Below are 21,623 nucleotides of genomic sequence, written 5' to 3' on the forward strand. Positions count from 1 at the left end.
TTGGATCCAGACACATGTATTGACTATCTAAGTACCTTATTATCTAACATGTATTATAAGTTTTAGAGATCCTAACATCTCATGTAAACATTCAACAAACTTTGGGATCACGTAATCCATTTACTTTGACGGACTTGTCAAGTCAAACCCAATGTCTAACTTGCCAAGTTTTTAATAAAAGATTGTACGTATTCACCTTTCAAAATCGAGCCTTAACTTCTTTTGTTTAAGCTGGAAGAACGGGATCGATCAGACCTATAGTTTGATAACAACCACGTATTAATACTAGATCACCTAATTTGTTTCCAGATCTTGCATCTGGTTTAACCTTGTAAATCTTTTTGAATAAAATTCTTTTGTTTATTCTAGGGTGACGTTTGATATAGCATGCTTTGGCCTAATAGGTTCAATCGCTCTCATTAAGTTTCTCCAGGTAAGTAAACGGATCCCTCGGTTGATTGGGATTTATACGAATTACTTTCCTTAGACAAGAAACCTGGTATACCGGCGATATCCCCCTTCCAGTTACTACATACCCGTCAAAATATAATATTTATTTGGACATTACTTCATCTAGAAATAATATCCTTATAAAAACGTTTAATCAAATATCAAAACAAGGTTATAGACGATACCCTTGACTAGGGTTTAGCATATATAGAGATAACTTAGTACATAAGTCACCTTAGATAGGCTAGACAATTTGATAACAACTTGGACAGAGGTTCGATTCTTTGTTTTGATTGCTTACGAACTTCCTGACTCGCAGGGATTTTCCGTAGCACTTAGTAGCGAACAATCAAGTGTTCGAAAGAGAGAAAGAAGTAATTTTGGTGTGAAATTCAGGTTGAACATGAAGTTGCTATTTATAGGCCAAGCTGGTGACCCTTTAACCGCCATTATGGGTCAAAATGTTTTGATGTTTTTGAACCCTGTACTTTCTTGTTTCGCCATGCAAAAATACTAAGGCGGCCCTTAAGCGGCTCACGGCGATGCGAGCGTGCGCCATCAAAGCGACACATTGCTTCGCACCTTCCGCTAGGACCACAGGGTGCATAAGGGCATATAAAAATATTACTATGAAATTTCATCTCCTTATAAGGAGCTCAACATTTTTATCCACTTCCAATGTAGGATGGGATTTACACTCCTTATTTATACCCATGTGCAAGGATTCCACTTTCGTTCCTCCACCAATGTGGGATGCACCCTTCTTATCTTATTTTCCTTTTTCATATTTTACAAAGTTTATCCATAACTTGTTAGATTGAAAATTTTAGTCCAAAATATTTATGGATTTTTATGGGATCTTACACACGTGGAGGACGTGGTGCCACGTGGCGGACTTTTTGTCACATGGGGATACGTGTACCTGTGTCAGACCACGTCATCGCGATACGCGATGACGTTGGTTTTGGTTCCGTCGCGTATCGCCCACAGCCCGTTTCTTGGGTTTTGAAAACATGCCCATCGCGATACGCGATGGGTTTCCTTCTGATCTGTCGCGTATCGCGACGAGACAGGAAAACAGAATTTCACTTTTGATCCTTGGAATTTGAAACTTTATATGTTTGACCCGATAATTTCATGATGTTACACTTGTGGGGCCTACAATTCAAGAAATCTTTGTGCTTGTGAGGAATACCTAAAACAATTGAGGCCATTTTGCATACGACCAAGACAAATTAAAGCGTATTTTACTCGAAGAAATGAAGTTTTAGTTTTTGATTCCTGCTATATTTGGAGCATAGGATTGTTCTTTTTTTTGATAGATTAACGCATAAATGAGCTATCATATATACTTTTTTGGACATAGGGAAAACCCCATGATTTGGGACATATATTGATCTCTCTTTAGTGAAAAACACAAGAGATGCCATTTGTTTCAAGGTAATACCATAGGAGATAAGAGTGGGCTAGTATATTTTATCACCCTAAACATAATAGGACTGTAAAGGAAAAAAATGGTTAGAATAAGATAAAAAAATTAGCTCTAAACTTTATATATATATATATACAAGACGGGTGCCCGTGCGATGCAGCGGAAAACACTGACATTGATAATCACGTAGATTTATAGGTGCTTGTTGTTTCGTTTGTAAATTGTAACCGTGAAACCATTTATTGTTATAAGTAGATTCATAGTTCTTATTTTAAACTCAATTTAATATCGAAGTGCAAACGAAAACGGAACCTAACCATTATTAATGGTTTGGTTTTGTTGGCTGCAATTTTCAACGGTCTAGTTTCAATTTTCGGTGACAAAAAACCGTTGGCTTGGCTCATAGTTTAACCATCAAAATCGGACGGCAAATGCCTATACTTAAAATTTTATTTTTGTAACTGGAAAGTAACTATGACAATATCATATTCAAATTAAAGAGAATTAAATGTTCGTTTTTATGGTGCAATTTTTTTTTAAAAAATATTAACGTACGAAAAAGTTATGGCCGTTTAAAAATCGTGGGGGGTATTTGGGTTAAAAATGAAAATATAAAGAATAGATGGTTAAAAGATGAATGACCAAATTTATAACTATTTTTTATATTTACAAAAGTTTATTAAAGTTGAAGGGGGAAGGTTGTAACTATTTTGAAGAGAATTGGAAAACATGTGAGATTTAATGCTTCAATTACCACTTTACCCTTATTTTAGGTTGTACCTTGTGTTTAAACAATTGTAAATGCCTTAAAATATATCGTCTTAATTTGCCCATCTTTCCCTCATTATATATAGTATATATATATATATATGTATGTAATAAGTCGATTCGATGTGTAAAAAATACTGTTATTTTTTTTATGTTACTTACTATTACGTATTACATATGTGTAAAACAAATTAATAAAAAAATGTTACGTCGAGTTCTTAAAACTCAAAGTGATTTTCAAAAGAAATCAAACATATATATATGTATATATATATATATATATGGGTAGGTTAAATAAAAAAAGATAGTTTTCTAGGAATGGTAAGAATAGATCTAGACCATTAGATTTAAGATCTAGTGGTTGAGATTGTTAGTTTCTAAAATGTCCAATAGTTTCCTAGGATCTAGGATTTAAGGTACATAGTTTTCAAACTTCAAATTTTATGCCCTTCTTACCATTCTTAGGAAACTATTTCTTTTCTATATATATATAGAGAGAGGAGGGTTAACGTACAATAATAGGTTATCGTACATTAGGTACGCGAGACCCTGCACCACCAGATCCTAATTGCAATTAAAACTACGCGGTGGCATAATTGTAATTAAATCAAAAAATACTTCTCGCACAACAGATCGTCATTTGCTGCAAGCCTTCAACCATAATCAAATTATCCACAAAACTAAAGCATCATCAAAATCGATAAACCCATTATCGCTATAGTTTAATAATCTTCAAATTGATCAAAAATGGTTGATTTAATCAATAGAATTGATGTGTAGGAGGCTTTAGAATCATCAATCGATTATGAAATTGCATAATAATACACTTAATTGAGATATGATTATAGTTCATGTTTAAACGTTCTGCACAAAAACTTTAAACGTTCTGGACTTTTTGTACAGAACTTCTACATTTTTTGTCTAGAACTTCTAAAGTAAAAAAGTTTAGACCAAAATGAAGAAAAAGTTTAAACATTCTGACCAAAAATGAACAAAAAGTTTAAACGTTCAACTAATACGTTCTGAGCAAAACTACAAATTTACACGTTCTGATCAAAACGAACACCTTTAAACGTTCAAGTTTAGATGTTCTGTACCAAAACTTTAGAAGTTCTAACAAAAGGTTTAGAAGTTCTATACCAAAACTTTAGAAGTTCTATACAAAACCTTTAGAATTTCTGTACCAAAACTTTAAAGTTCTGACAAAAGGTTTAGAAGTTCAATCTAAATTCCACCCTTAAAACGTTCTAAGGTTAAACCTTTAAACGTTAAGGCAAAAAACTTTAAACGTTCGATCATAAGGAAGATTGGAATCTTCTCAACCTCCTCAGAATTCGCTAAGTATGGAACCGGACACACCTGAGACATCCGAGCAGGGTTTTACTTAGCTGAGCATGATATTTTGCCTATCGGGCAGGGTTACCTTCTTGAAGTCTTATTTAGTGATAATCCGAGTAGGGTTCACTACATCTAGCAAAGTTGTTCTTACCGAGCAAGGTTTGATTAATAATGAGTAATCCGGGCAAGCTTGTTGAAAGTTATCCAAGTACTCACTTTCCGAGCAAGGTTCAACTCAGAGCAAGCTACAAAGCAAAATTCTCATCCTTAAACGTTCAGACTTAAACCTTTAAACGTTCAGTTAAAACCCATCACTCAAAACTCAAAATTGATCAATTGAAGCTTCAAATTGATGATTAATTTGATCAATTTCAAAGTTTAATTGATCAATAGTTCAGCAATTTCAATTTCAATCGGTCAATTTGATCAACTGATTTGTGAACAACTCGTGATGGAGGAAGATGGTGTTCACGATGGTAACGTCGATGGTCGCGACGGTGAATGCAATCGCTGGACGGTGACGAATTGATGAACGGTGATAGTGAAGGCGGACGGAATCGATGGGAGCAGTGGATCAGAGTTGATGAAATTTACAATATTTCCATCTCGTGATTTTGAAATCAACAGTGTAGGAACTCGCGAACGTAATGTACGATTAGGGATTATTGTATTGGATCTTTTATATATATATAGGATTAGTTTCTTTTAAGAACCACTTTGAGTTTTAAGAAATCGAAAGAACTCAACGTAACATTTTTTTTTTTGAATTTTTTTTACACATGTGTAATACGTAAGTGTAAGGTTCTGTTTGTTTTTGCTTATAAGGTCTGCAAGGGGCATATGTCTGCGAGCGCGCAAACATAATTTCTTGAAGACTGTTTGTTTTTAAAAATAAAAAAAGATCTGAAAACTGATTTTATGGTCTTAAAAAATAAGTTAATATTACCATCTTCACACTTCTTCACACTTCTTAACATCATACCAACACCTAATGTCCAACACCACCATCACCCACCGTCCGCCACCACCACCCACCGTCCGCCGCCACCACCACCGTCCACCACCACCGTCCACCCACCGTCCGCCGCCACCACCACCCAAGACCACCGTCCACCACCCACCGTCTGCCACCACCACCGTTACCTACTCACCACTACCACCGTTAACCACCAACCACCACCCCCTGTCGGTCACAACCACCATCCACCTCCACCCACCGTCCGTCGCCGCCACCACCATCCACCACCACCCATCGTCCGCTGCCACCACCACCACCCGCCACAACCATCCATCACCACCCACCACCACCGTTCATCACCACCACCACCCATTGTCGGCCACCATCACCGTCCGCCACCCAACACCACAACCATCCATCACCACAACCATCCATCGCCACCACCCATCGTTCACCGCCTACCACAATTGTCTACCAACACCCACTTTCATAGTTCGTACACCACTACCAATTATTTTAGTAGTCTACAAACGTTAAATGACTTTTATCTACTGTAATATATACGATAAGTAACTAATTTTCAGCTTATGCAGACGATATCCAGTTTATAAAATAAACAATAATATATTTTCAGATTGCAGACCTTCAGACCACATCTTCAGTTGCAGACATTAAATCAGATGAAATAAAATTACAGACAATTTTTGTCTTCAAAAACAAACAACACCTAAGTGATGTACAAAAAATTACGGTATTTTTTTACACACCGAATCGACTTTTTACACATGTGTAACTAACGTTTAAACTTGTGTAATTATCAAAAATACTTATTCTCTCTTCACGAAATCGTATGCTTGATTACTTATAACCTCAAGCTTTTTCACGTGTGAAACTCATCGTATGACGTTATTGCAAGTTCTATAATTGTTTGCTCCAACTTTATGTGATCATTTATTGGACTTTTCATTTCTATTTATCAGGTTTCATCTTATCATTCTTATTTAGTACCTCAATTTATAGACTTTGGTAACTATCTTGATAACTTTTGACTTCGAATCTTATTTCATATTGTTTACCCTATTTTTTTTATTTGATCGTCTTTACTTAATTTAAGCCAAATTATTATTTTCGCCTTGGTTTATATTCTAAGACTTTAAACTGTTTCATTTATGTATCCCAAATTTCCTACTTACTAAAAAGTCAATCCCGAAATTCTCAACTGCTAGTACTGTTTCGTCAATATTGGTAAAATTCAATAAATTTATTTACACATCTATTATTTAAATATTTCAAAATAAATATGACTCTTAAACCACGCAATGGAACGAACCATGTGGACCATACGACGATCTAAATAATTTTGGGTGCACACTTAATTATCGAAATCCCCCTATGGAAGCCATAGTTAGTACTCTTGTGTGCGATAACTTAGACCCGAGGACGATGGCAGAAAAACGATAAAAATGCGAAGTCATGATAAGGGCATGGTGGATACGCCGCTGGTACATCCTATATATAAGTGCCTTTATCATGTTTTCTCATTTGTAGCGTTTTTCGAGTCATGCTAGGATTTGATGTTATTCTTTTGCTTAAAATTTGTTCATGCAAGTATATCTTACTAAATACAATATTCGTTAATAATTACTTTTTCCTTAATTTTATCTTAATTTCGGGACGAAATTTCCAAAAAGTTGGGGATACTGTGACATTCGTCAAATTTGAGTCTCGAGTATATATTCTTTTTGTAAACTTTTATTTTATAAAACCGACTCAACATTTTTGTTTCCTTATTTAATTATTATATAATATCATTTTAGGTCTCGACCTTAAATAAATCGATGTTGGTCATAATATAGTGTTAAAAAAACTTAGAGGGTTCAAACTGAGTTTTGAAAAGTTATTAGAAGCTTGGAAACATTTAAACTCGTTTTAAACCATTATTAGAACTTGAGGGGCCAGAGGGGTAATATTTATACCCACTCTTATATACAAAAAAACCCTAAACCTAACTTATTAAACATCAAGCCTCCATCATCTTCTTCCTCAGCCGATTTCCGGCCGCCGCCACTGCCATCTCCGGCGAGCCACCCCCTGCCGGCCACCACCTCCACCACAACCATCACACCAGCCGCCCCCACTCCCTTGGCCGTTTTTCCGGCGAGCTCAAGCGGTTCGGCGACACCCCACCACCTCCGAACACCACCCCCACCGCAGCCATCACTCCAGCCCCACCGCACCACCACCACTACAAACCCACAGCCACTTCTTTTTCCTTTGTTTGCATTTTTCCGGCGAACCCGGATTCCGGCGAGAAGCCGCGACGGCACTACGGCCGCCGTGTTGCACCCCCTCCGTCTGTCTCTCACCCTCGTCTTCTTTCTCTATATCTCTTTCTCCCCTTCGGCTTCTCCGGCGACCGAGGAAACGGCCACCGGCGTTCCGGCCACCGTTTCCCTCTCTCCCTGTTTAGCAATACTCTCTCACTCTCTCTTTTCGGCTCTCTCTCTCTCTCTCTCAGCCGCCTCTCTCCGGAAGTTTCGACTCGGGAACACGAAAAAGGTATATAAACTGGGTGTTAGTGTCATTAAACTTCTTATATCGATTATCGGATTTTAAGTTCGTTAATAACCGGTTTTATATATATTTGGTTATATACGTTAGAATGAGTTTGGTTTTAAATTGTTATTTAAATTATGGAATTGGTTTGTTAACTTATTGTGTTTCGGGATTTGGATTTTTGGGTCGTCTCGTCAAGACCCAGGTTCGAGTCCCATGTTAAAACCGAGTTCGTGTTATCATTGTTACAAGTTGTATATTTAGTATAAAACCATAAAAATATATAAAACTCTTTAGTTTTAACGGTTATTATTATTATTATTGTTATTATTATCATTAACCAAAACAATTATTTTTATCATTATTTTAATAATAAATGGATTATTATTATTATTATTATAAATATTAATGATGTTATTAATATTATTAAAAGTCATATTATTATCTATTAAAATCATATTTTACCATTAATTACTAGCAGATAATATAACTATATTTATTTTGTGAACTTATTTAGAAATCGAACCAACATCGGATATAGTATCATTCAATATTATTTATTATTATTATTTTTATCAACAACATTTTAATTAATACTAAGATCTTTATTCTTTAACTATTATTATTAGTATTATACTATATAAGTATTATTAATAATAATTATTGATATTATTATTATCATCATTATCTTACATATCTATAAATATATATAAACACACACACACACACACACACACATATATATATATAACATATCTCTTTAAAACTATTATTATCATTACTATCTTTATTATTAATAATATTATTATAAACTTTATTATCTATTCATCTTTATAAAACCGAACTCTTAAATTAAGCTCGTCTTGGTTTTATTTAATATTGGTTTAGTTATTTAAAAGTCCCAATAAAATGATATTATTTTTATTCTAATTATTTTTATTCCTTTTGCTTTCGATACATTTGGGTCTTTTGCTCCCGATGCGGCTACGTTTCTGAAAAGAGTTCAGCGTGCCGTGCACCATAACTCAACGACGCCGAAGAACGATAACTTTATTTTTAGTATGATCGATTTTGCCATTCAAAATGGGGTAGCGGTACAGGTGTAGCTTATTGTCCGCTTACCAGCCTCTATGTTGTAATTGGATCCTTTAATCATTTAGTAGTTAATGTTTCTAAATTGACTATAAGCAATTTTTTTTACCAATCACTTAATATCATAGAAACATCCAAACGATTTACAATGAAGTGGCAGGTAAGTGGGCAACAAGCTGCGCCGCAACCCCCTTTTGGATAGCAAACACAATTCTACTAAAAAGAAAGTTTCGATTCTTATGGGCCGATACGTTACTGTGCATAACTTTCTGAACCCTATTCAAAATGTCCACGGCATCCGGAGCTAAGAAACCAAAAGTGTCAATTCAAAAACTTTTTTATATGTGAAATATATTCTTGTTTCATATATTGTGTTTTGGGATTTTTTTTCCCTTCGCAAAGTGATGATGAACCAACTTTTAAATTCATGTAACGTCTGATGATTAGCCCTCTTCTTCTGCCGTGTAAATATTATTTTCACATCCCATCCCAAATAATATCCAATACAAAGAAATAGATATGAATGTATATATAAAACTATTAAATGGGACAGTTCGGAATGAATCCTACATAATCTTTATAATCATCGTGACGTGCGCCACGTAATCTTCATCTATATATGTAACACACCAATCAACAAGGATAAGGCTACGTGATTCAACTGCGAGATTCTTTAAAATTTGACGATGGCTGGAACACAGAGGCCACAAATAGTATTGTTTGGATCATCAATTGTTCAGCAATGTTTCAGCAACAATGGATGGGGCGCCATTCTAGCAGATATCTACGCTCGTAAGGTATTTGTACTTTGTAGTTAATTCTGTTCGGTTTTTGTTGATTTGGTTTTGAGTGAACTACTGTTTGTTGCCTGATCATAAATTTGGCAAAGATTTCCGTATGATAATTGCATTATTTGTGATATTTGGTGTTTTTGACAAAGTTTTCATAGATAGTGAATCAGACGTCTAAGAGCATTCCTATTCCATTCTCCAAATAATGTGAGGAGATTCTTTATTTTTTAGAGATGATTAAAAATGGTTATGAGAGAAGGAGATAGAAAATGTTAATGTTCATGGTTAAATTTGGAGAAACACACTGTTCACCTCTATAATTTTTTAATATTTTTGAAAGTGGTTGTGAGTGAATAAGAGATAAAATGTAATGATAAAAGTATAAAAATATATTATTTAATTGAAAATGATAAAGAAAAGATAGTGTTTTTAATTTAATTGGAGATGAAGAATGAAATGAGAATGCTCTAACCAGCTCATCACGGGGGACTGGACCAGTCCAACCGGATTTAAAAAGGGTGATGCATAACTAATTTGATATTTAAATTTAGAAGAAAAAAAACAATTTAATTTAGTATACATGGATGACGGTCGTGAGTTCAATACTTAACAAACCTTTTTCTAAGATTTAATCCTTCAATTAATCTACAAAATGTCTATATATAGCATCAAAAATTAAAGGAAATATGGCTTTAAATAATCTCAATCATGTCCTATTAGCAAATAATAGTCTTAACTTAACATTTGGTTGGTGACGCTCCAAACTAAATGTATATTTGTTTACAACGGTGCTCGACTAATAGAACCCTAACGATGTTAGTTGTAGGTTGCCGGAAAAACTTTTTTTGCCGGAAAACTCACATTTTTCGTTGCAAAACTCAACATGAACACCACCACCACCACCAACACCAACAACGGACTCACCTCAACCAATTACAACTACCACTTGAACACCACCAATTGACTACGGCGGTGGTTATAGGGTTCCGACGACTTCAATAACTTGAGATTTTACTAGAAAAATGTTCATAAAGGTCCGATCTAAGGTTAAAAATAGGTTCGGGTCGAAAATATTGAGTTTTCCAACGAGAAATGTGAGTTTTCTGGGCACAAACGTTTTTTGGGTGAGTAACAACTAACGACGTTGGCGTTCTGTTAGTCACAGATTACTGTAAACAAATAAATGTAAGGCCCCGTTACCGGTGCCTCACATTTGAGCGTTGGATTTACTCATCAACATAGTTCTATTCATCAGAGTTAATAAAACATACGCGGAATATAAAAACTTCAACCATAAACATTACATAACTTTCAAATCTTGTCTTACCAAACATTCATAATCATTTAAAAACAAAACGTAGTCTTTAAAAACATCATAACATTTCCTTGAGACGCCGGTGTCTTCAATTCGATGCCATGTGTCCTCATCATGCGAACTATCTCAATCTACTCGCCTGCGTGCATACCAAAAGCCAGCTACGCTGAGTGAGTTCTAGTTAATCACACATAATACAATACATACACTTACCTGCAATTGTGCATCCGAAGATACATAATAATTACCTTACTAGTTTACTTTCATTACATAAGTTCATACATACGCTCGTACTTTACTACTTTCATACTATATAAATTACTCTCCTTTTCTATCTCGGATATTATTGGGTCCGATCCCTTCCTTTCTATCTCATATATTATTAGGGTCTGGTCCCTCTTTCCTTTGTCTATCTCAGATATTATTAGGGTCTGATCCATTTCTTGTCTATCTCAGATATTATTAGGGTCTGGTCCCTTTTTACTTCTTCCCTTTCTATCTCAGATATTATTAGGGTATGGTCCCTCTTTCTTCATCTTCGTACATACTGTATTTACAAACCCATAACATACATACTTTCTTTAATCATTCATGCATATTCGTATATTGTACACATATCTATCATACACATTCATTTATCATAAACATACCTCCCTTGTTAGCACGTGCAATATCCGAAGATCATTCACGTACCGGCAAGCTTTCATTCACATTTAAGATATACAAACATAACATATAAACCATATAAGGCATACACTTACCAGTTAAGGTAAGTGTATAAACTATCACATCACGTATGCACACAGCCCCGAAAACATAACAAGGAAATGGGGCTAGAAACTCACCTGAATACGATTACGTTCACCGTTTATAGTTATTCCTTTCTTGAGTCGTGCACGACTAACTGTATAACAATTACACGTATCAATTAACTATTACTACTAGCATCGTATTTCTATCTTATATAACCCACAACGAACGGGGGTCCGGGGGCAGTGCCCCTGGCAGCAGGGTTCTAGGGGCGGAAGCCCCTAGCGGGGTCCAAGGGGCAGAGCCCCTGGCTAGGGTTAAGCTGCCAGGTCAACTTGGAAAAATATTATTTTCATTAGCTGTCTTAACACATTTTCCATTAGGATTTTAATTTATTTTCTAATTCGTTAACTCATTCTTCATAATGAATTAAGTCGGATTCGCTATCTGTTTCGTTACCTTGTATTTATGAGCGGACATAAATGTAAGCGAGCATGCATGTTAAGCGAACTTAACTTACGCGAACTTAACTTAAGAGAACTTAACATCCGACGAACTTAATGTCCGGAAAACTTAACGTCGGCGAACTTAACGTTCGGCGAACTTAATGTCGGCGAACTTAACTTGGAGGGCTTGCTGCACGCGAACTTGGCTGCAGCGAACTTAGCTGCGGGCGAAGTTGCCCAGCAGCAGCTACGGGTTTGGCTTTAACCCACTAATCGTTTATGTTTCAACGTATAAACCTTGGATATGATCTTAACCATTCCCGTAAACGTTCCAGTGGCCATTTTTGGATAAAACACGACCCGAAAGTGCTTAAAGTTTGGACCTTTAAGATTAAAACGTTCAATACTAGGTCTAGGGTTTATTTTAAACGAGTTATAAGCAGCCGTAAGTTTGTTAAGTTTGTTTCTAACATCAAGTTTGCTACTTTAATACTCGTTTATACCCGATCTACACTAGGTTCAAGTTTCAAAGCTAACCGTTCATAAAAACGTAAACTTTAAATTCATGAACATACCTTTACGTGTTCGTTTGGTCTTGGTTAGCTTGTTTATGAACTCTAAATCTTGTATATAGCTACTGTAATAAAGATCTAATACCTAATACAAACTAACGTCTGTTTGGTCTCAAATCTCTCTCGTTTCTCTCGGCCGTATATATGGTGTGGTGTATGTGTGTTTTTGAGTGTGTAGAGAATAAGATGGAAAGGAATGAGGATTTAGGGCATTAGGATGGTTTAAGGGGGTATTTATATCCCTTAAAGCCCATGGACCTAAGGCCCATTACTCTTTAATCCTTTTTAATTATCCAAGTCCATCATTCTTCTTTATTTAACACTAATTAATTATTTAACACACGACAATTTAATGCAACTCTCTTTATTTAATATTAGAATATTTAGGATGTTACAATAAACTTTTAGTTGTAATCGTCACCAGCCAATCGTTAAGTTGAGACTGTTTTTGCTATTTGCTAATGTAAAATAATTGGAATTACTTAAAATCCATTTTAAATTTCCAGGCAACCCTTTAGTTCTTTTAATGTTTACAAATAAGGGTAAAGTTAAAATACAAAGTACAACAAAAATGAGAAAGGTGAGAAGGAATCCAGTCCATTGATTTTAAATTTGAATGACTGAGATTAATTTAATAAATAAAAATTGATGGAAATGGCATGAAAGTAATAACCCACCTTTGTTGACTTTCTCTCTCCACATGCAAGACACATGTCAATTCCCACATCATTTTAAAATGTCCATAACTTTTTCATACGTCATTATTTTAAAAAAAAAATTCACCATAATAATAAGCGTTTTTTATCTTTAATATGAGTATCATATTGTTATATAAAAATAAAAAAAAATTAATTGTTTTTTTTAATTGTGTTTTTGTGTTGTTCATTGTGTCTTTTAGTTGAGTTTTCATATGAATTGTATTATAGATTTTGATCATTATAGATCATTATATTTTTCAATTGGTACTCATAGTATTACGCTCGTTGTATATTACGTTCAAGTCATTGGGTAATATGTTGTTTCCATTGTGTTTTACGTTTCAAGTCATTGTGTTATATATATTCACCATTGTGTCTTACGCTTTAGGTCATTATATTATACGCATTCACCATTGTGTCTTACGTTTTAGGTCATTGTGTTATGCGTATTCACCATTGTGTTTTACGTTTCAAGTTATTGTGTAACATGTATTAATCATTGTGTTTTATGTATTAGATAATTTGTTGTTATTTTATTATTATTTTTGCATATTATTATTACACAACGGTGTTATTAGTATTTAAAAAATATAATGATGAGTTGAAAGACACAATGACGAAAAAATACATAATGATAAGCGAAAAGACACAATGGTGTGCGAAAAGACACAATGACGAAAAAAGACACAATGATAAGCGAAAAGACACAATGGCGTGCGAAAGAACACAATGACGTGCGAAAAGACACAATACCGTGATTTTTGTTTTAAATTTTATATAACAAAAATCATACTCATATTAATGATAAAAAAACATTTGTTATTATGATGATTTTTTTTTAAAATTATCATACGAAAAAGTTATAAATGTTCTAAAATGATGAGAATATTAACATGTGTCTTGCATGTGAAGAAAGAAAATATGTACAATTATCTCTATACCATTTTTCTTTTGATCTCCACTTGATAAATGTCAATTATTTATGACTGCTCACATTTATCTTTTTGTTACCCTTTGTAAAATAACTTGACCCTTATAAATACTACATCACAATTATAAATTGTTATAGCTAAAGTCTAGCTAGGAGAAAAGGACCTGCGCTTATTCCACCCTTTTAAAACCCTACTATATCGATATCGATGAGATTTTACTAATTTGTTTGTTTAATTAATTGTTATGGTAATTTTATAATGAATAATATATTGTTGTATTTCTATTTGACCCAAAACTTGAATAGATTATTAACTTAACTGGATTTGAACTTACCTTTTGTAAAACGTGTGGTTAACCGAATTAACTGAATCATCTTTCTCGAAAACCGAGCTGTTTGTAACTTAAACAAGCTGTTATAAAAGTCTACCATTGAAACATAGGCTATAGGTTTGATTATGGTTTATAATTATAAAAAATAACTATAGTAACCCCCTACGTTTTATTAGAACCCTGATCATCGCTATGGTAGGGACATATTTTCTACACTTGTTGATACCGCAAATTACAAGCCCTTTGGTCTTTATTAAGTAAAAAAAAATCCTCCCTACGTTGTGGGACATTACATGGCATGTTTGTTTGCTAGGTAAAAAGCCATCTTTAAAGTGTGCCTTATGTCTTGAGAAGTATTGACCTGCTATGTTGTACATGTGGAGTTCATATTAGTTGATTAATAATCACATTAATTTAAGCTAATATATTAAATCAATCGTACTTAGGTTATTATCATACTACTCAATCTAATAATTAATTTCGAAATTTATAGCAGAACTGTAAAATCTTTCAAGTTTAATAGTTACGTGTTTCAACAAAAATTCTTATCAATTGCAGGCAGATATAGTGTTGCGTGGGTACAATGGATGGAATTCCAGACGCGCTATCAAAGTCCTCGATCAAATTTTCCCAAAGGTTAATCATTGACGGCCACTTGAAGTTTAATCCTCCTAGTACAGTAATAGTGCCGGCCCGCTAGTGTTACAAACTAAGGCCAAGGCTTTGGGCCCCCATAATTTTTGAGGCCCCAAATTAAAAAAATATATATATCTAATTAATATAAAACAACGATAGTTTGGTTTTGAAAATAAACAAGCAACTTTTGTCCGTTGGTTAACTGCAACTTGTTTAGGTTAAATGGTAGATGCAGACTAGTGTTCGAACCCCATTTTAGTAAACTATTTTATGTTTCTTTTTGGATATAGCTTAAGAGAGAAACAGCTAGGCGCCTCATGAATCCAAACAAGAAATCAATATTTTCATTTTCTTTTTCACAATAAAGATCAACTCAATACCTTTTATTTCAAGTACTTCAACTATTTTTAATATTTTTTAGAACAAAATTTAATTCAACAACTTAAGCGTATATTGTCGTTTCCAAAGGGAAAAACTCTTCAAGATAAAGATCATATATGGACATTAGAATTGTAAATGTCCATGTCGAAAGCGTCGAAATGTGTTTGGTGTTGTCCTCAAGATGATTTTCATTATCGTCCAATCAACTTGATTTCATGTTGTATTTTAACACATTTGCGTTTTGATTGTTTCTTTTCAAATCAAATCTAACATTGTCATCTACTAACTTACGTTATAAAATATATTGTCTAAAGAGAAATGAAAATATTTGATATTTTTCAAGTTATTCATTTAATTAAATGCGAAGCAGAATAAATAAAAATTTGAAAACTATGAACTCAACAGTTTTTTACAAAAAAAGGCCCCGTATTTTTTGTTCGCTTTAGGCCACCAAAATGGTTGGGCTGGCCTACATTTACATATTCTTGCATTATGTAAGCATGCATGATTATCTAAATCGTTTTTCATGTATTCAAGATATTATATAATCGTCTTGTTTTATTATGATGCATGTAGGATGCTGCTATCCAGCCTTCACTGATCATTGTTTACTTTGGTGGTAATGATTCAATGGGACCTCACTCATCTGGTTTAGGCCCCCATGTCCCTCTTCCTGAATATATTGAAAACATGAGAAAAATTGCTACCCATCTTCAGGTACCATCTCTTAAAAACACGATTCGAAATCGTATAATCAGTTTGTAATGATGGAAATCAACGGGTATTAGTTAGAATCAAGAAGAGGATATCGGAGCGAACTTTCTAGCTACCGACTATTTTCTATATATTGATCTCCATAAAATAAATGATTTACATGATGATAACTCAAACCAATTAAAAAAAGATACCTAAAAGACTTAACCTAGACCGATAAACATTAAATTAAACTTAGAGTACAACTATTATATGGATGAATCGTCTTGTTAAATCTTGATCTTGAATTAGTTATCACCTTCTTGTTAAACACTTTTTCTTCTTTTAGAATAATCACCAACAAGTAATGTTTTAGATAAATACATTTCGGGGTCTTGTCGTCTGATTATTTCGCAGTTATATATCCACCCTTTTAACCTAAGTACAGGGAGTTTTACTCCCACTTCACAAAATGTTTATTTTTTGTTAAAAAAATGCTCTAAAACACACATCTAATTACTCTAATTAGGACTTCAAATAACAAAAAAGATATCTAAACCAAACATACCCTTAACTGACACCAATATAAAAAATCAGGATCTTTCAAACACAACGCGTATAATTTTCCTCGGTTCTCCACCGGTAGATGAGGTCACGCTTCATGAAAGACGGTACTTTCTTCAGTTTTTTTAATTTTGTTAATAGGTATATTTATTCAAGCAATACAATTAAAATCTATTGAATTTGTGAAGAATAAACAGCACATCGGTTTTAAGTGAATTTATTCGAACAAATGAGTTATGCCGGATATATTCAGAAGCTTGCATCGAGTTATGCAATGAGATGGGAATAAAAGTTATTGATCTTTGGACTACGTTTCAGAAACAAGATGATTGGCTGACTTACTTTACGTAAGTGATCTTGCATATTATAATTTTAGGTTCATCCAATTGTATTTTGTTTATCACTGTTATAACTACTTGTGACCGAATATGATTGAAATGTTTAATTATTGCAGCGATATTAAACTTTTAGAAAAGATAATCTAAGAGGTTTATGTTTTAAAATTTGACTTTCAACGACCCACTCATTTTTGGGTCAATTTGTGATCTCGAGAAAATGTTTTACGGCTTAACTACAGTACTACACATCCTAAATGAAATGGCTGAAATCATGTTTTTGCAGGGATGGGATGCATTTATCAGGTTCTGGAAGCAAAATAGTAGTTGAGGAGATACTAAAGGTGCTTAAAGAAGCAGAATGGAAACCAAGTTTACATTGGAAATCTATGCCCACTGAATTTTCAGAAGACTCGGATTTTGATATAGTCTCAATAGATGGCAAAACGACCCTAAACCCGTCCGATTGGACTTTTCACAGAGAAATCCAGTGGGACTAAGAACATGATATATCAATCTCGTAGCTTCAAGGCACGTGCATTTGAATTGAAGTAAATGAATTGTTGTAGGGAAAATGTCTTTTCTGTTATGCATGCAGACCCTTTTATGGTATAGCATAAAGTTCATGGACTTTATTATTTCCTGTTGTATCACCCACTATATATAATGTATTTTGGAATGGAAATAAACTGAATAAATTTCTCCATTTTTCGAACACAAAAGTGCTGAGTCGGGGACGACGATATGCAACAATATAATGATGATATTTGTTAAAAGATACAGGCTTTCACTGAATCTAGTTTGGGAAGCAGCAACCCAACATGATTAAACTTTAATCAAATAATTATATACTTGAGTTTTTATATCACTTTATCAATTCTGGAGACGATAAATTGCAGCAAACGGCGGCTGCGAGCTGGGGTCAGTGTTATGGCAGAGTTGATGGGCTGAAAACAGGGTTGCAGTCCTTGCGGATGGGGATAGTGTTCGCGGATTCGTAAAGCGTAACAATACAGAGAAACTAATGACACATTGTAACATCTTAGAAAAATCCCATATTGGCCGTGGACAATTAGAGATTCTTGGTTCTAAGGAATGTATTGTCTCTTAAACTACAAACACGTTTAGGGCTTAGTTTGTTGTGTATCAAATGGAAGCTCCATAGTTAAAAGTGTTTATGTGGGTATAATTCCAGGAAGGGCCTCACGGAAATCTTCATTGGGGCAACAAAAAACAAATTTGTGAGTTGATGAATTGGCAATCCATCAGCGAAAAAACGAGTAACATTGCGGTATGATGGGAATATTTTAGTTAGCCACACTTTTTTCCAAGAAAAACAACACAAAGCTACAACTCTTGAAAAACAAGTTGCTCTCAGTTAGGTAACTTCGTTATTGCCATCCAAGGAAGACAACACAACCACATATTGCGAGTTTAAGAATATACAAGCATGCCAAGAAGTACTAAAAGCCAATTGAGTGGTGTGTTGATTGAAGACGTAGACGATAAACCTCTCTATGTCGAGAGATGAAGAGGCCGAGGTAAACCTATACCCGTTTGTAATTTTAATTGAAATCTTAACATGCCTAGTAGGGGTGATGATAAACATGAAACAAGAGACAATCCAAAGGAAAATCGATGGGTCCGATGAGGAAAACTAGAGATCGTTTAACTGACGATTTCAATTCTTGTGTTATAATTGTGGTACACGTGGCCACATGGCGAAGGATTGTAATTTTCCTAGGGGAGAAGGAAACACTGCAATTGCTAGAGATGAGGAACCATGGGATGCAAAGGTCATAGTTGCTCCAATTTAAAAAGAAACAACTCTAAGCACAACATCCGAAACGAAAGCAAACGATCTCAGAGTATAGATTTTCGATACCGGGTGACCGAATCAAACGATCTTCTTTGTTACTTAAACATTTTACCTTAATTATCATATGTTCTCTTTTCTTATGACTCTAAGCTTATGACATCCTACCTCTCGTATCACCAAATATGTCCGCTTTCCCCCAGAAGGTTGGGCCATGGACTCATCATCCATGGACGATGTGGGATTTGCCTAGGGTGTTATAATTACCTCCTTTGGACTCATCATCCTCGATGAGGTTTGCCCCCACCATCCAATCCAGGATGTGGCTTTTTTTATGTACAAGTTAAAGTGCCAATTTGTCTTTGATTAAAAGCAAGGGGGGGGGGGGGTACTATGAAACATTTTTAAAATTTGCATATCTCTCTCCTCGTGCATCACATTTTGTTAGTACATTTTTTGTCGTCTCGGTCTTTGTTTTAATTCTATTTGGTCTTTATATTAATGTACAAGGGTATTTAGTAAATGTACTAGGTACAATCGTCATGTAAATGACACATTCATTAGAGTAGTTAATGAAAAATGTGCTTATTCGTGTCTATTTGGTCCATTCGTTAGACTGTTAACGAATGAGGACAACAGATGTGTTATTCATTAGTTTAAAGATTAGTGCTTAACGAATGATGATGAATAAAGCTCATTCGTTATGGCTTTGAATGACTTCATCGTCTATATATATCTGTAATGCATTCAGTAATGATAGCAGTTATTTTTATTATTCGTTTGAGTCTCATTATTCGCCCAATTGCTACCTCATCATCTAGCTTAACGTAATTCAAGTGTGACCTAATCGTAAATCATATCAGTGACTAGATCTTAATCGTATGTTGTTCGTAATCAATCAGACTATGGTTTCTCAAGTGGTATCAGAGCCACTGTCCGATTGATTGTATAGTATATACATCAATAGAGCTATAATTGATTGTTAAACGTATTGTAATTGATTTCATAACTGTACGGCCTGGATTTCGTTCAATTATCCTTTTAATATGTGGTTCAGATTGATCCTTTAATATTGCCTACATTGAAAAAAGGGTTGGGTTCGAAAAGTTAAAGGTTCGATGCTATAATTGTCAGGATTATAGTCACTTTGCTAAAGAACGTGACAAGCCGAAGAAAGAGTATTCGGGACTCCGTAATCAAGACAGAAGTTCTAGTAAGAAGTATACTGAATCAAAAGAGAAGACTTTTGGGGGTGAACCAGTGAAAACTGGTGGGTCACAAGCTTTGGTTACTGCTGATGGTATTGACTGAAATCAAAGGCTATTAGAAAACTCTCTTATTGGTAATCAAGCAAAGCAAATCTGGCCATGTTTGAGATAGTTGAACAGTTTCAAGATGCAAGCGGGGATGGATTAACTAAAGAAAGTGATGATTCAGAAGATGATACTGATTCTTATATCTCTACCCAAGATCCAAAAGATTCTTTCGAGTGTATGGCTAAAATCAAGGAGGTTAGTCCTAGTCATGCTATTGTTGGATTTGCTAATGTAAATTCTGAAATTCTGAATGAATATGTGATTTCAACATGTTCTCAATGTGGTGAATACACGTCTAAGCTTGACTTGATTCATCATCACAATGAGACTTTGATGAAAGACTTAGCTATAGTTCATGATAATAGACAAGCCTCTGATCTTGAACAAAGATCTAAAGTTAAATTTGAGGGGTTGTCAAATAGTAATCATGATCTGAAAGCTGAAATTTCAGGAAATTGTTAATTATCTATCGATAGTTTCAGGAACTAATGAAATCGAGAACTAAGATTATTGAACTTGAAAATGAGGTGCTTGATTTGAAAAATAAACTTGAAAAGTTTAGAAATTCTTCAAATAAGATAATTGAAGTATCTGGTAAACAGAAGGGACCTAAAAATGGTTTAGGATTTGTTGAGGTTACTCCTCCATTATATAATGATTATTCCAACAATCCATTTATGGGAGAAAGGACAAAGGTTGATATCAATAGTTCTTTGAATTTTGACCCCCCTGTAGTTGTTGAACCAATAATCATTAAAGAGGAACCAAAACAAATCAAACAGGAAAAACCAGTTTCTCAAGTATCATCTCATGAAACTCATATTCGAAGCAATAAAGTTTTTGCTGAATCTGTTGATGATGTGGTCATTGAAGATGTGTTTGAACCTGAGGTGGTACACAAAGAATAAAACACTCTCTTTCTAATCACATTCTTTGTAAACCACATGAATTTGAAGAAGCTGTGTATGGGTCAAAGATGCCTAAAGTGGTAAAAAACATAAAAAAAACAAGTATTTTCGATGCGGATTTAATGAAATTTATTAATCCGACTGAGAGTAAAGTAAAAATTGGAAGAGTTTTTAATTAAAAGGTGTCAATAAGGTTTTCAATGAAAAAGACATTCCTTTGCATTTAATCAAACCTGAGTTGATTGAGAGTGTCTTTCATAATGAGACTTCAAGCTTAAACGACATTGAGAAAGCTTTTGAAAAATCCAAGTTGTTGAACAAAATAGTTTCTAAACCTAAAGTAAAACCTCAAGTAAAATTTGTGGAACATGTTAATTTTGTCAGTTCAACTGGAACTAATACTTTACAAAGTTTCTCAAACTGTTCAAACCTTGATTTTTATAAAAATAAACATTCTGTTCAATTGGATGATTCTAAGGCACTGGTTGCATCTTTTCAACCTGATGTTTCACATACTAGTGTTAATTCATCACACACCTTTGTGT

The 21,623-nt window shown here is 34.3% G+C and overlaps 1 protein-coding gene across 1 annotated transcript; it reads left to right on the top strand.

Moving 5' to 3' along the window:
• Positions 1–9,203: 9,203 nt before the first annotated feature.
• LOC143600736 (GDSL esterase/lipase CPRD49-like) lies at positions 9,204–17,732 on the top strand. Its single transcript, XM_077078339.1, has 6 exons — positions 9,204–9,391; positions 14,988–15,065; positions 16,023–16,163; positions 16,737–16,810; positions 16,901–17,050; positions 17,325–17,732. Exons 1-6 carry the CDS (start codon positions 9,281–9,283, stop codon positions 17,536–17,538), a joined length of 768 nt encoding a protein of 255 aa, XP_076934454.1. The 5' UTR covers positions 9,204–9,280; the 3' UTR covers positions 17,539–17,732.
• The last annotated feature ends 3,891 nt before the right edge of the window (positions 17,733–21,623 follow it).

This window comes from Bidens hawaiensis, unplaced genomic scaffold, assembly GCF_021521415.1.
Source record: "Bidens hawaiensis isolate Kalapana, Puna unplaced genomic scaffold, B.hawaiensis_p1.1 tig00054854_1, whole genome shotgun sequence".
Lineage (NCBI taxonomy): Eukaryota > Viridiplantae > Streptophyta > Magnoliopsida > Asterales > Asteraceae > Bidens > Bidens hawaiensis.

Bases quoted from the DNA above. Each gene is read 5' to 3' on its own strand.
- LOC143600736 (XM_077078339.1), top strand. From the start codon at position 9,281: ATGGCTGGAACACAGAGGCCACAAATAGTATTGTTTGGATCATCAATT. The intron at 15,066-16,022 runs GTTAATCATTGA...TGATGCATGTAG, and splicing joins TCGATCAAATTTTCCCAAAG to GATGCTGCTATCCAGCCTTC. The intron at 16,164-16,736 runs GTACCATCTCTT...ATAAAAAATCAG, and splicing joins AAATTGCTACCCATCTTCAG to GATCTTTCAAACACAACGCG.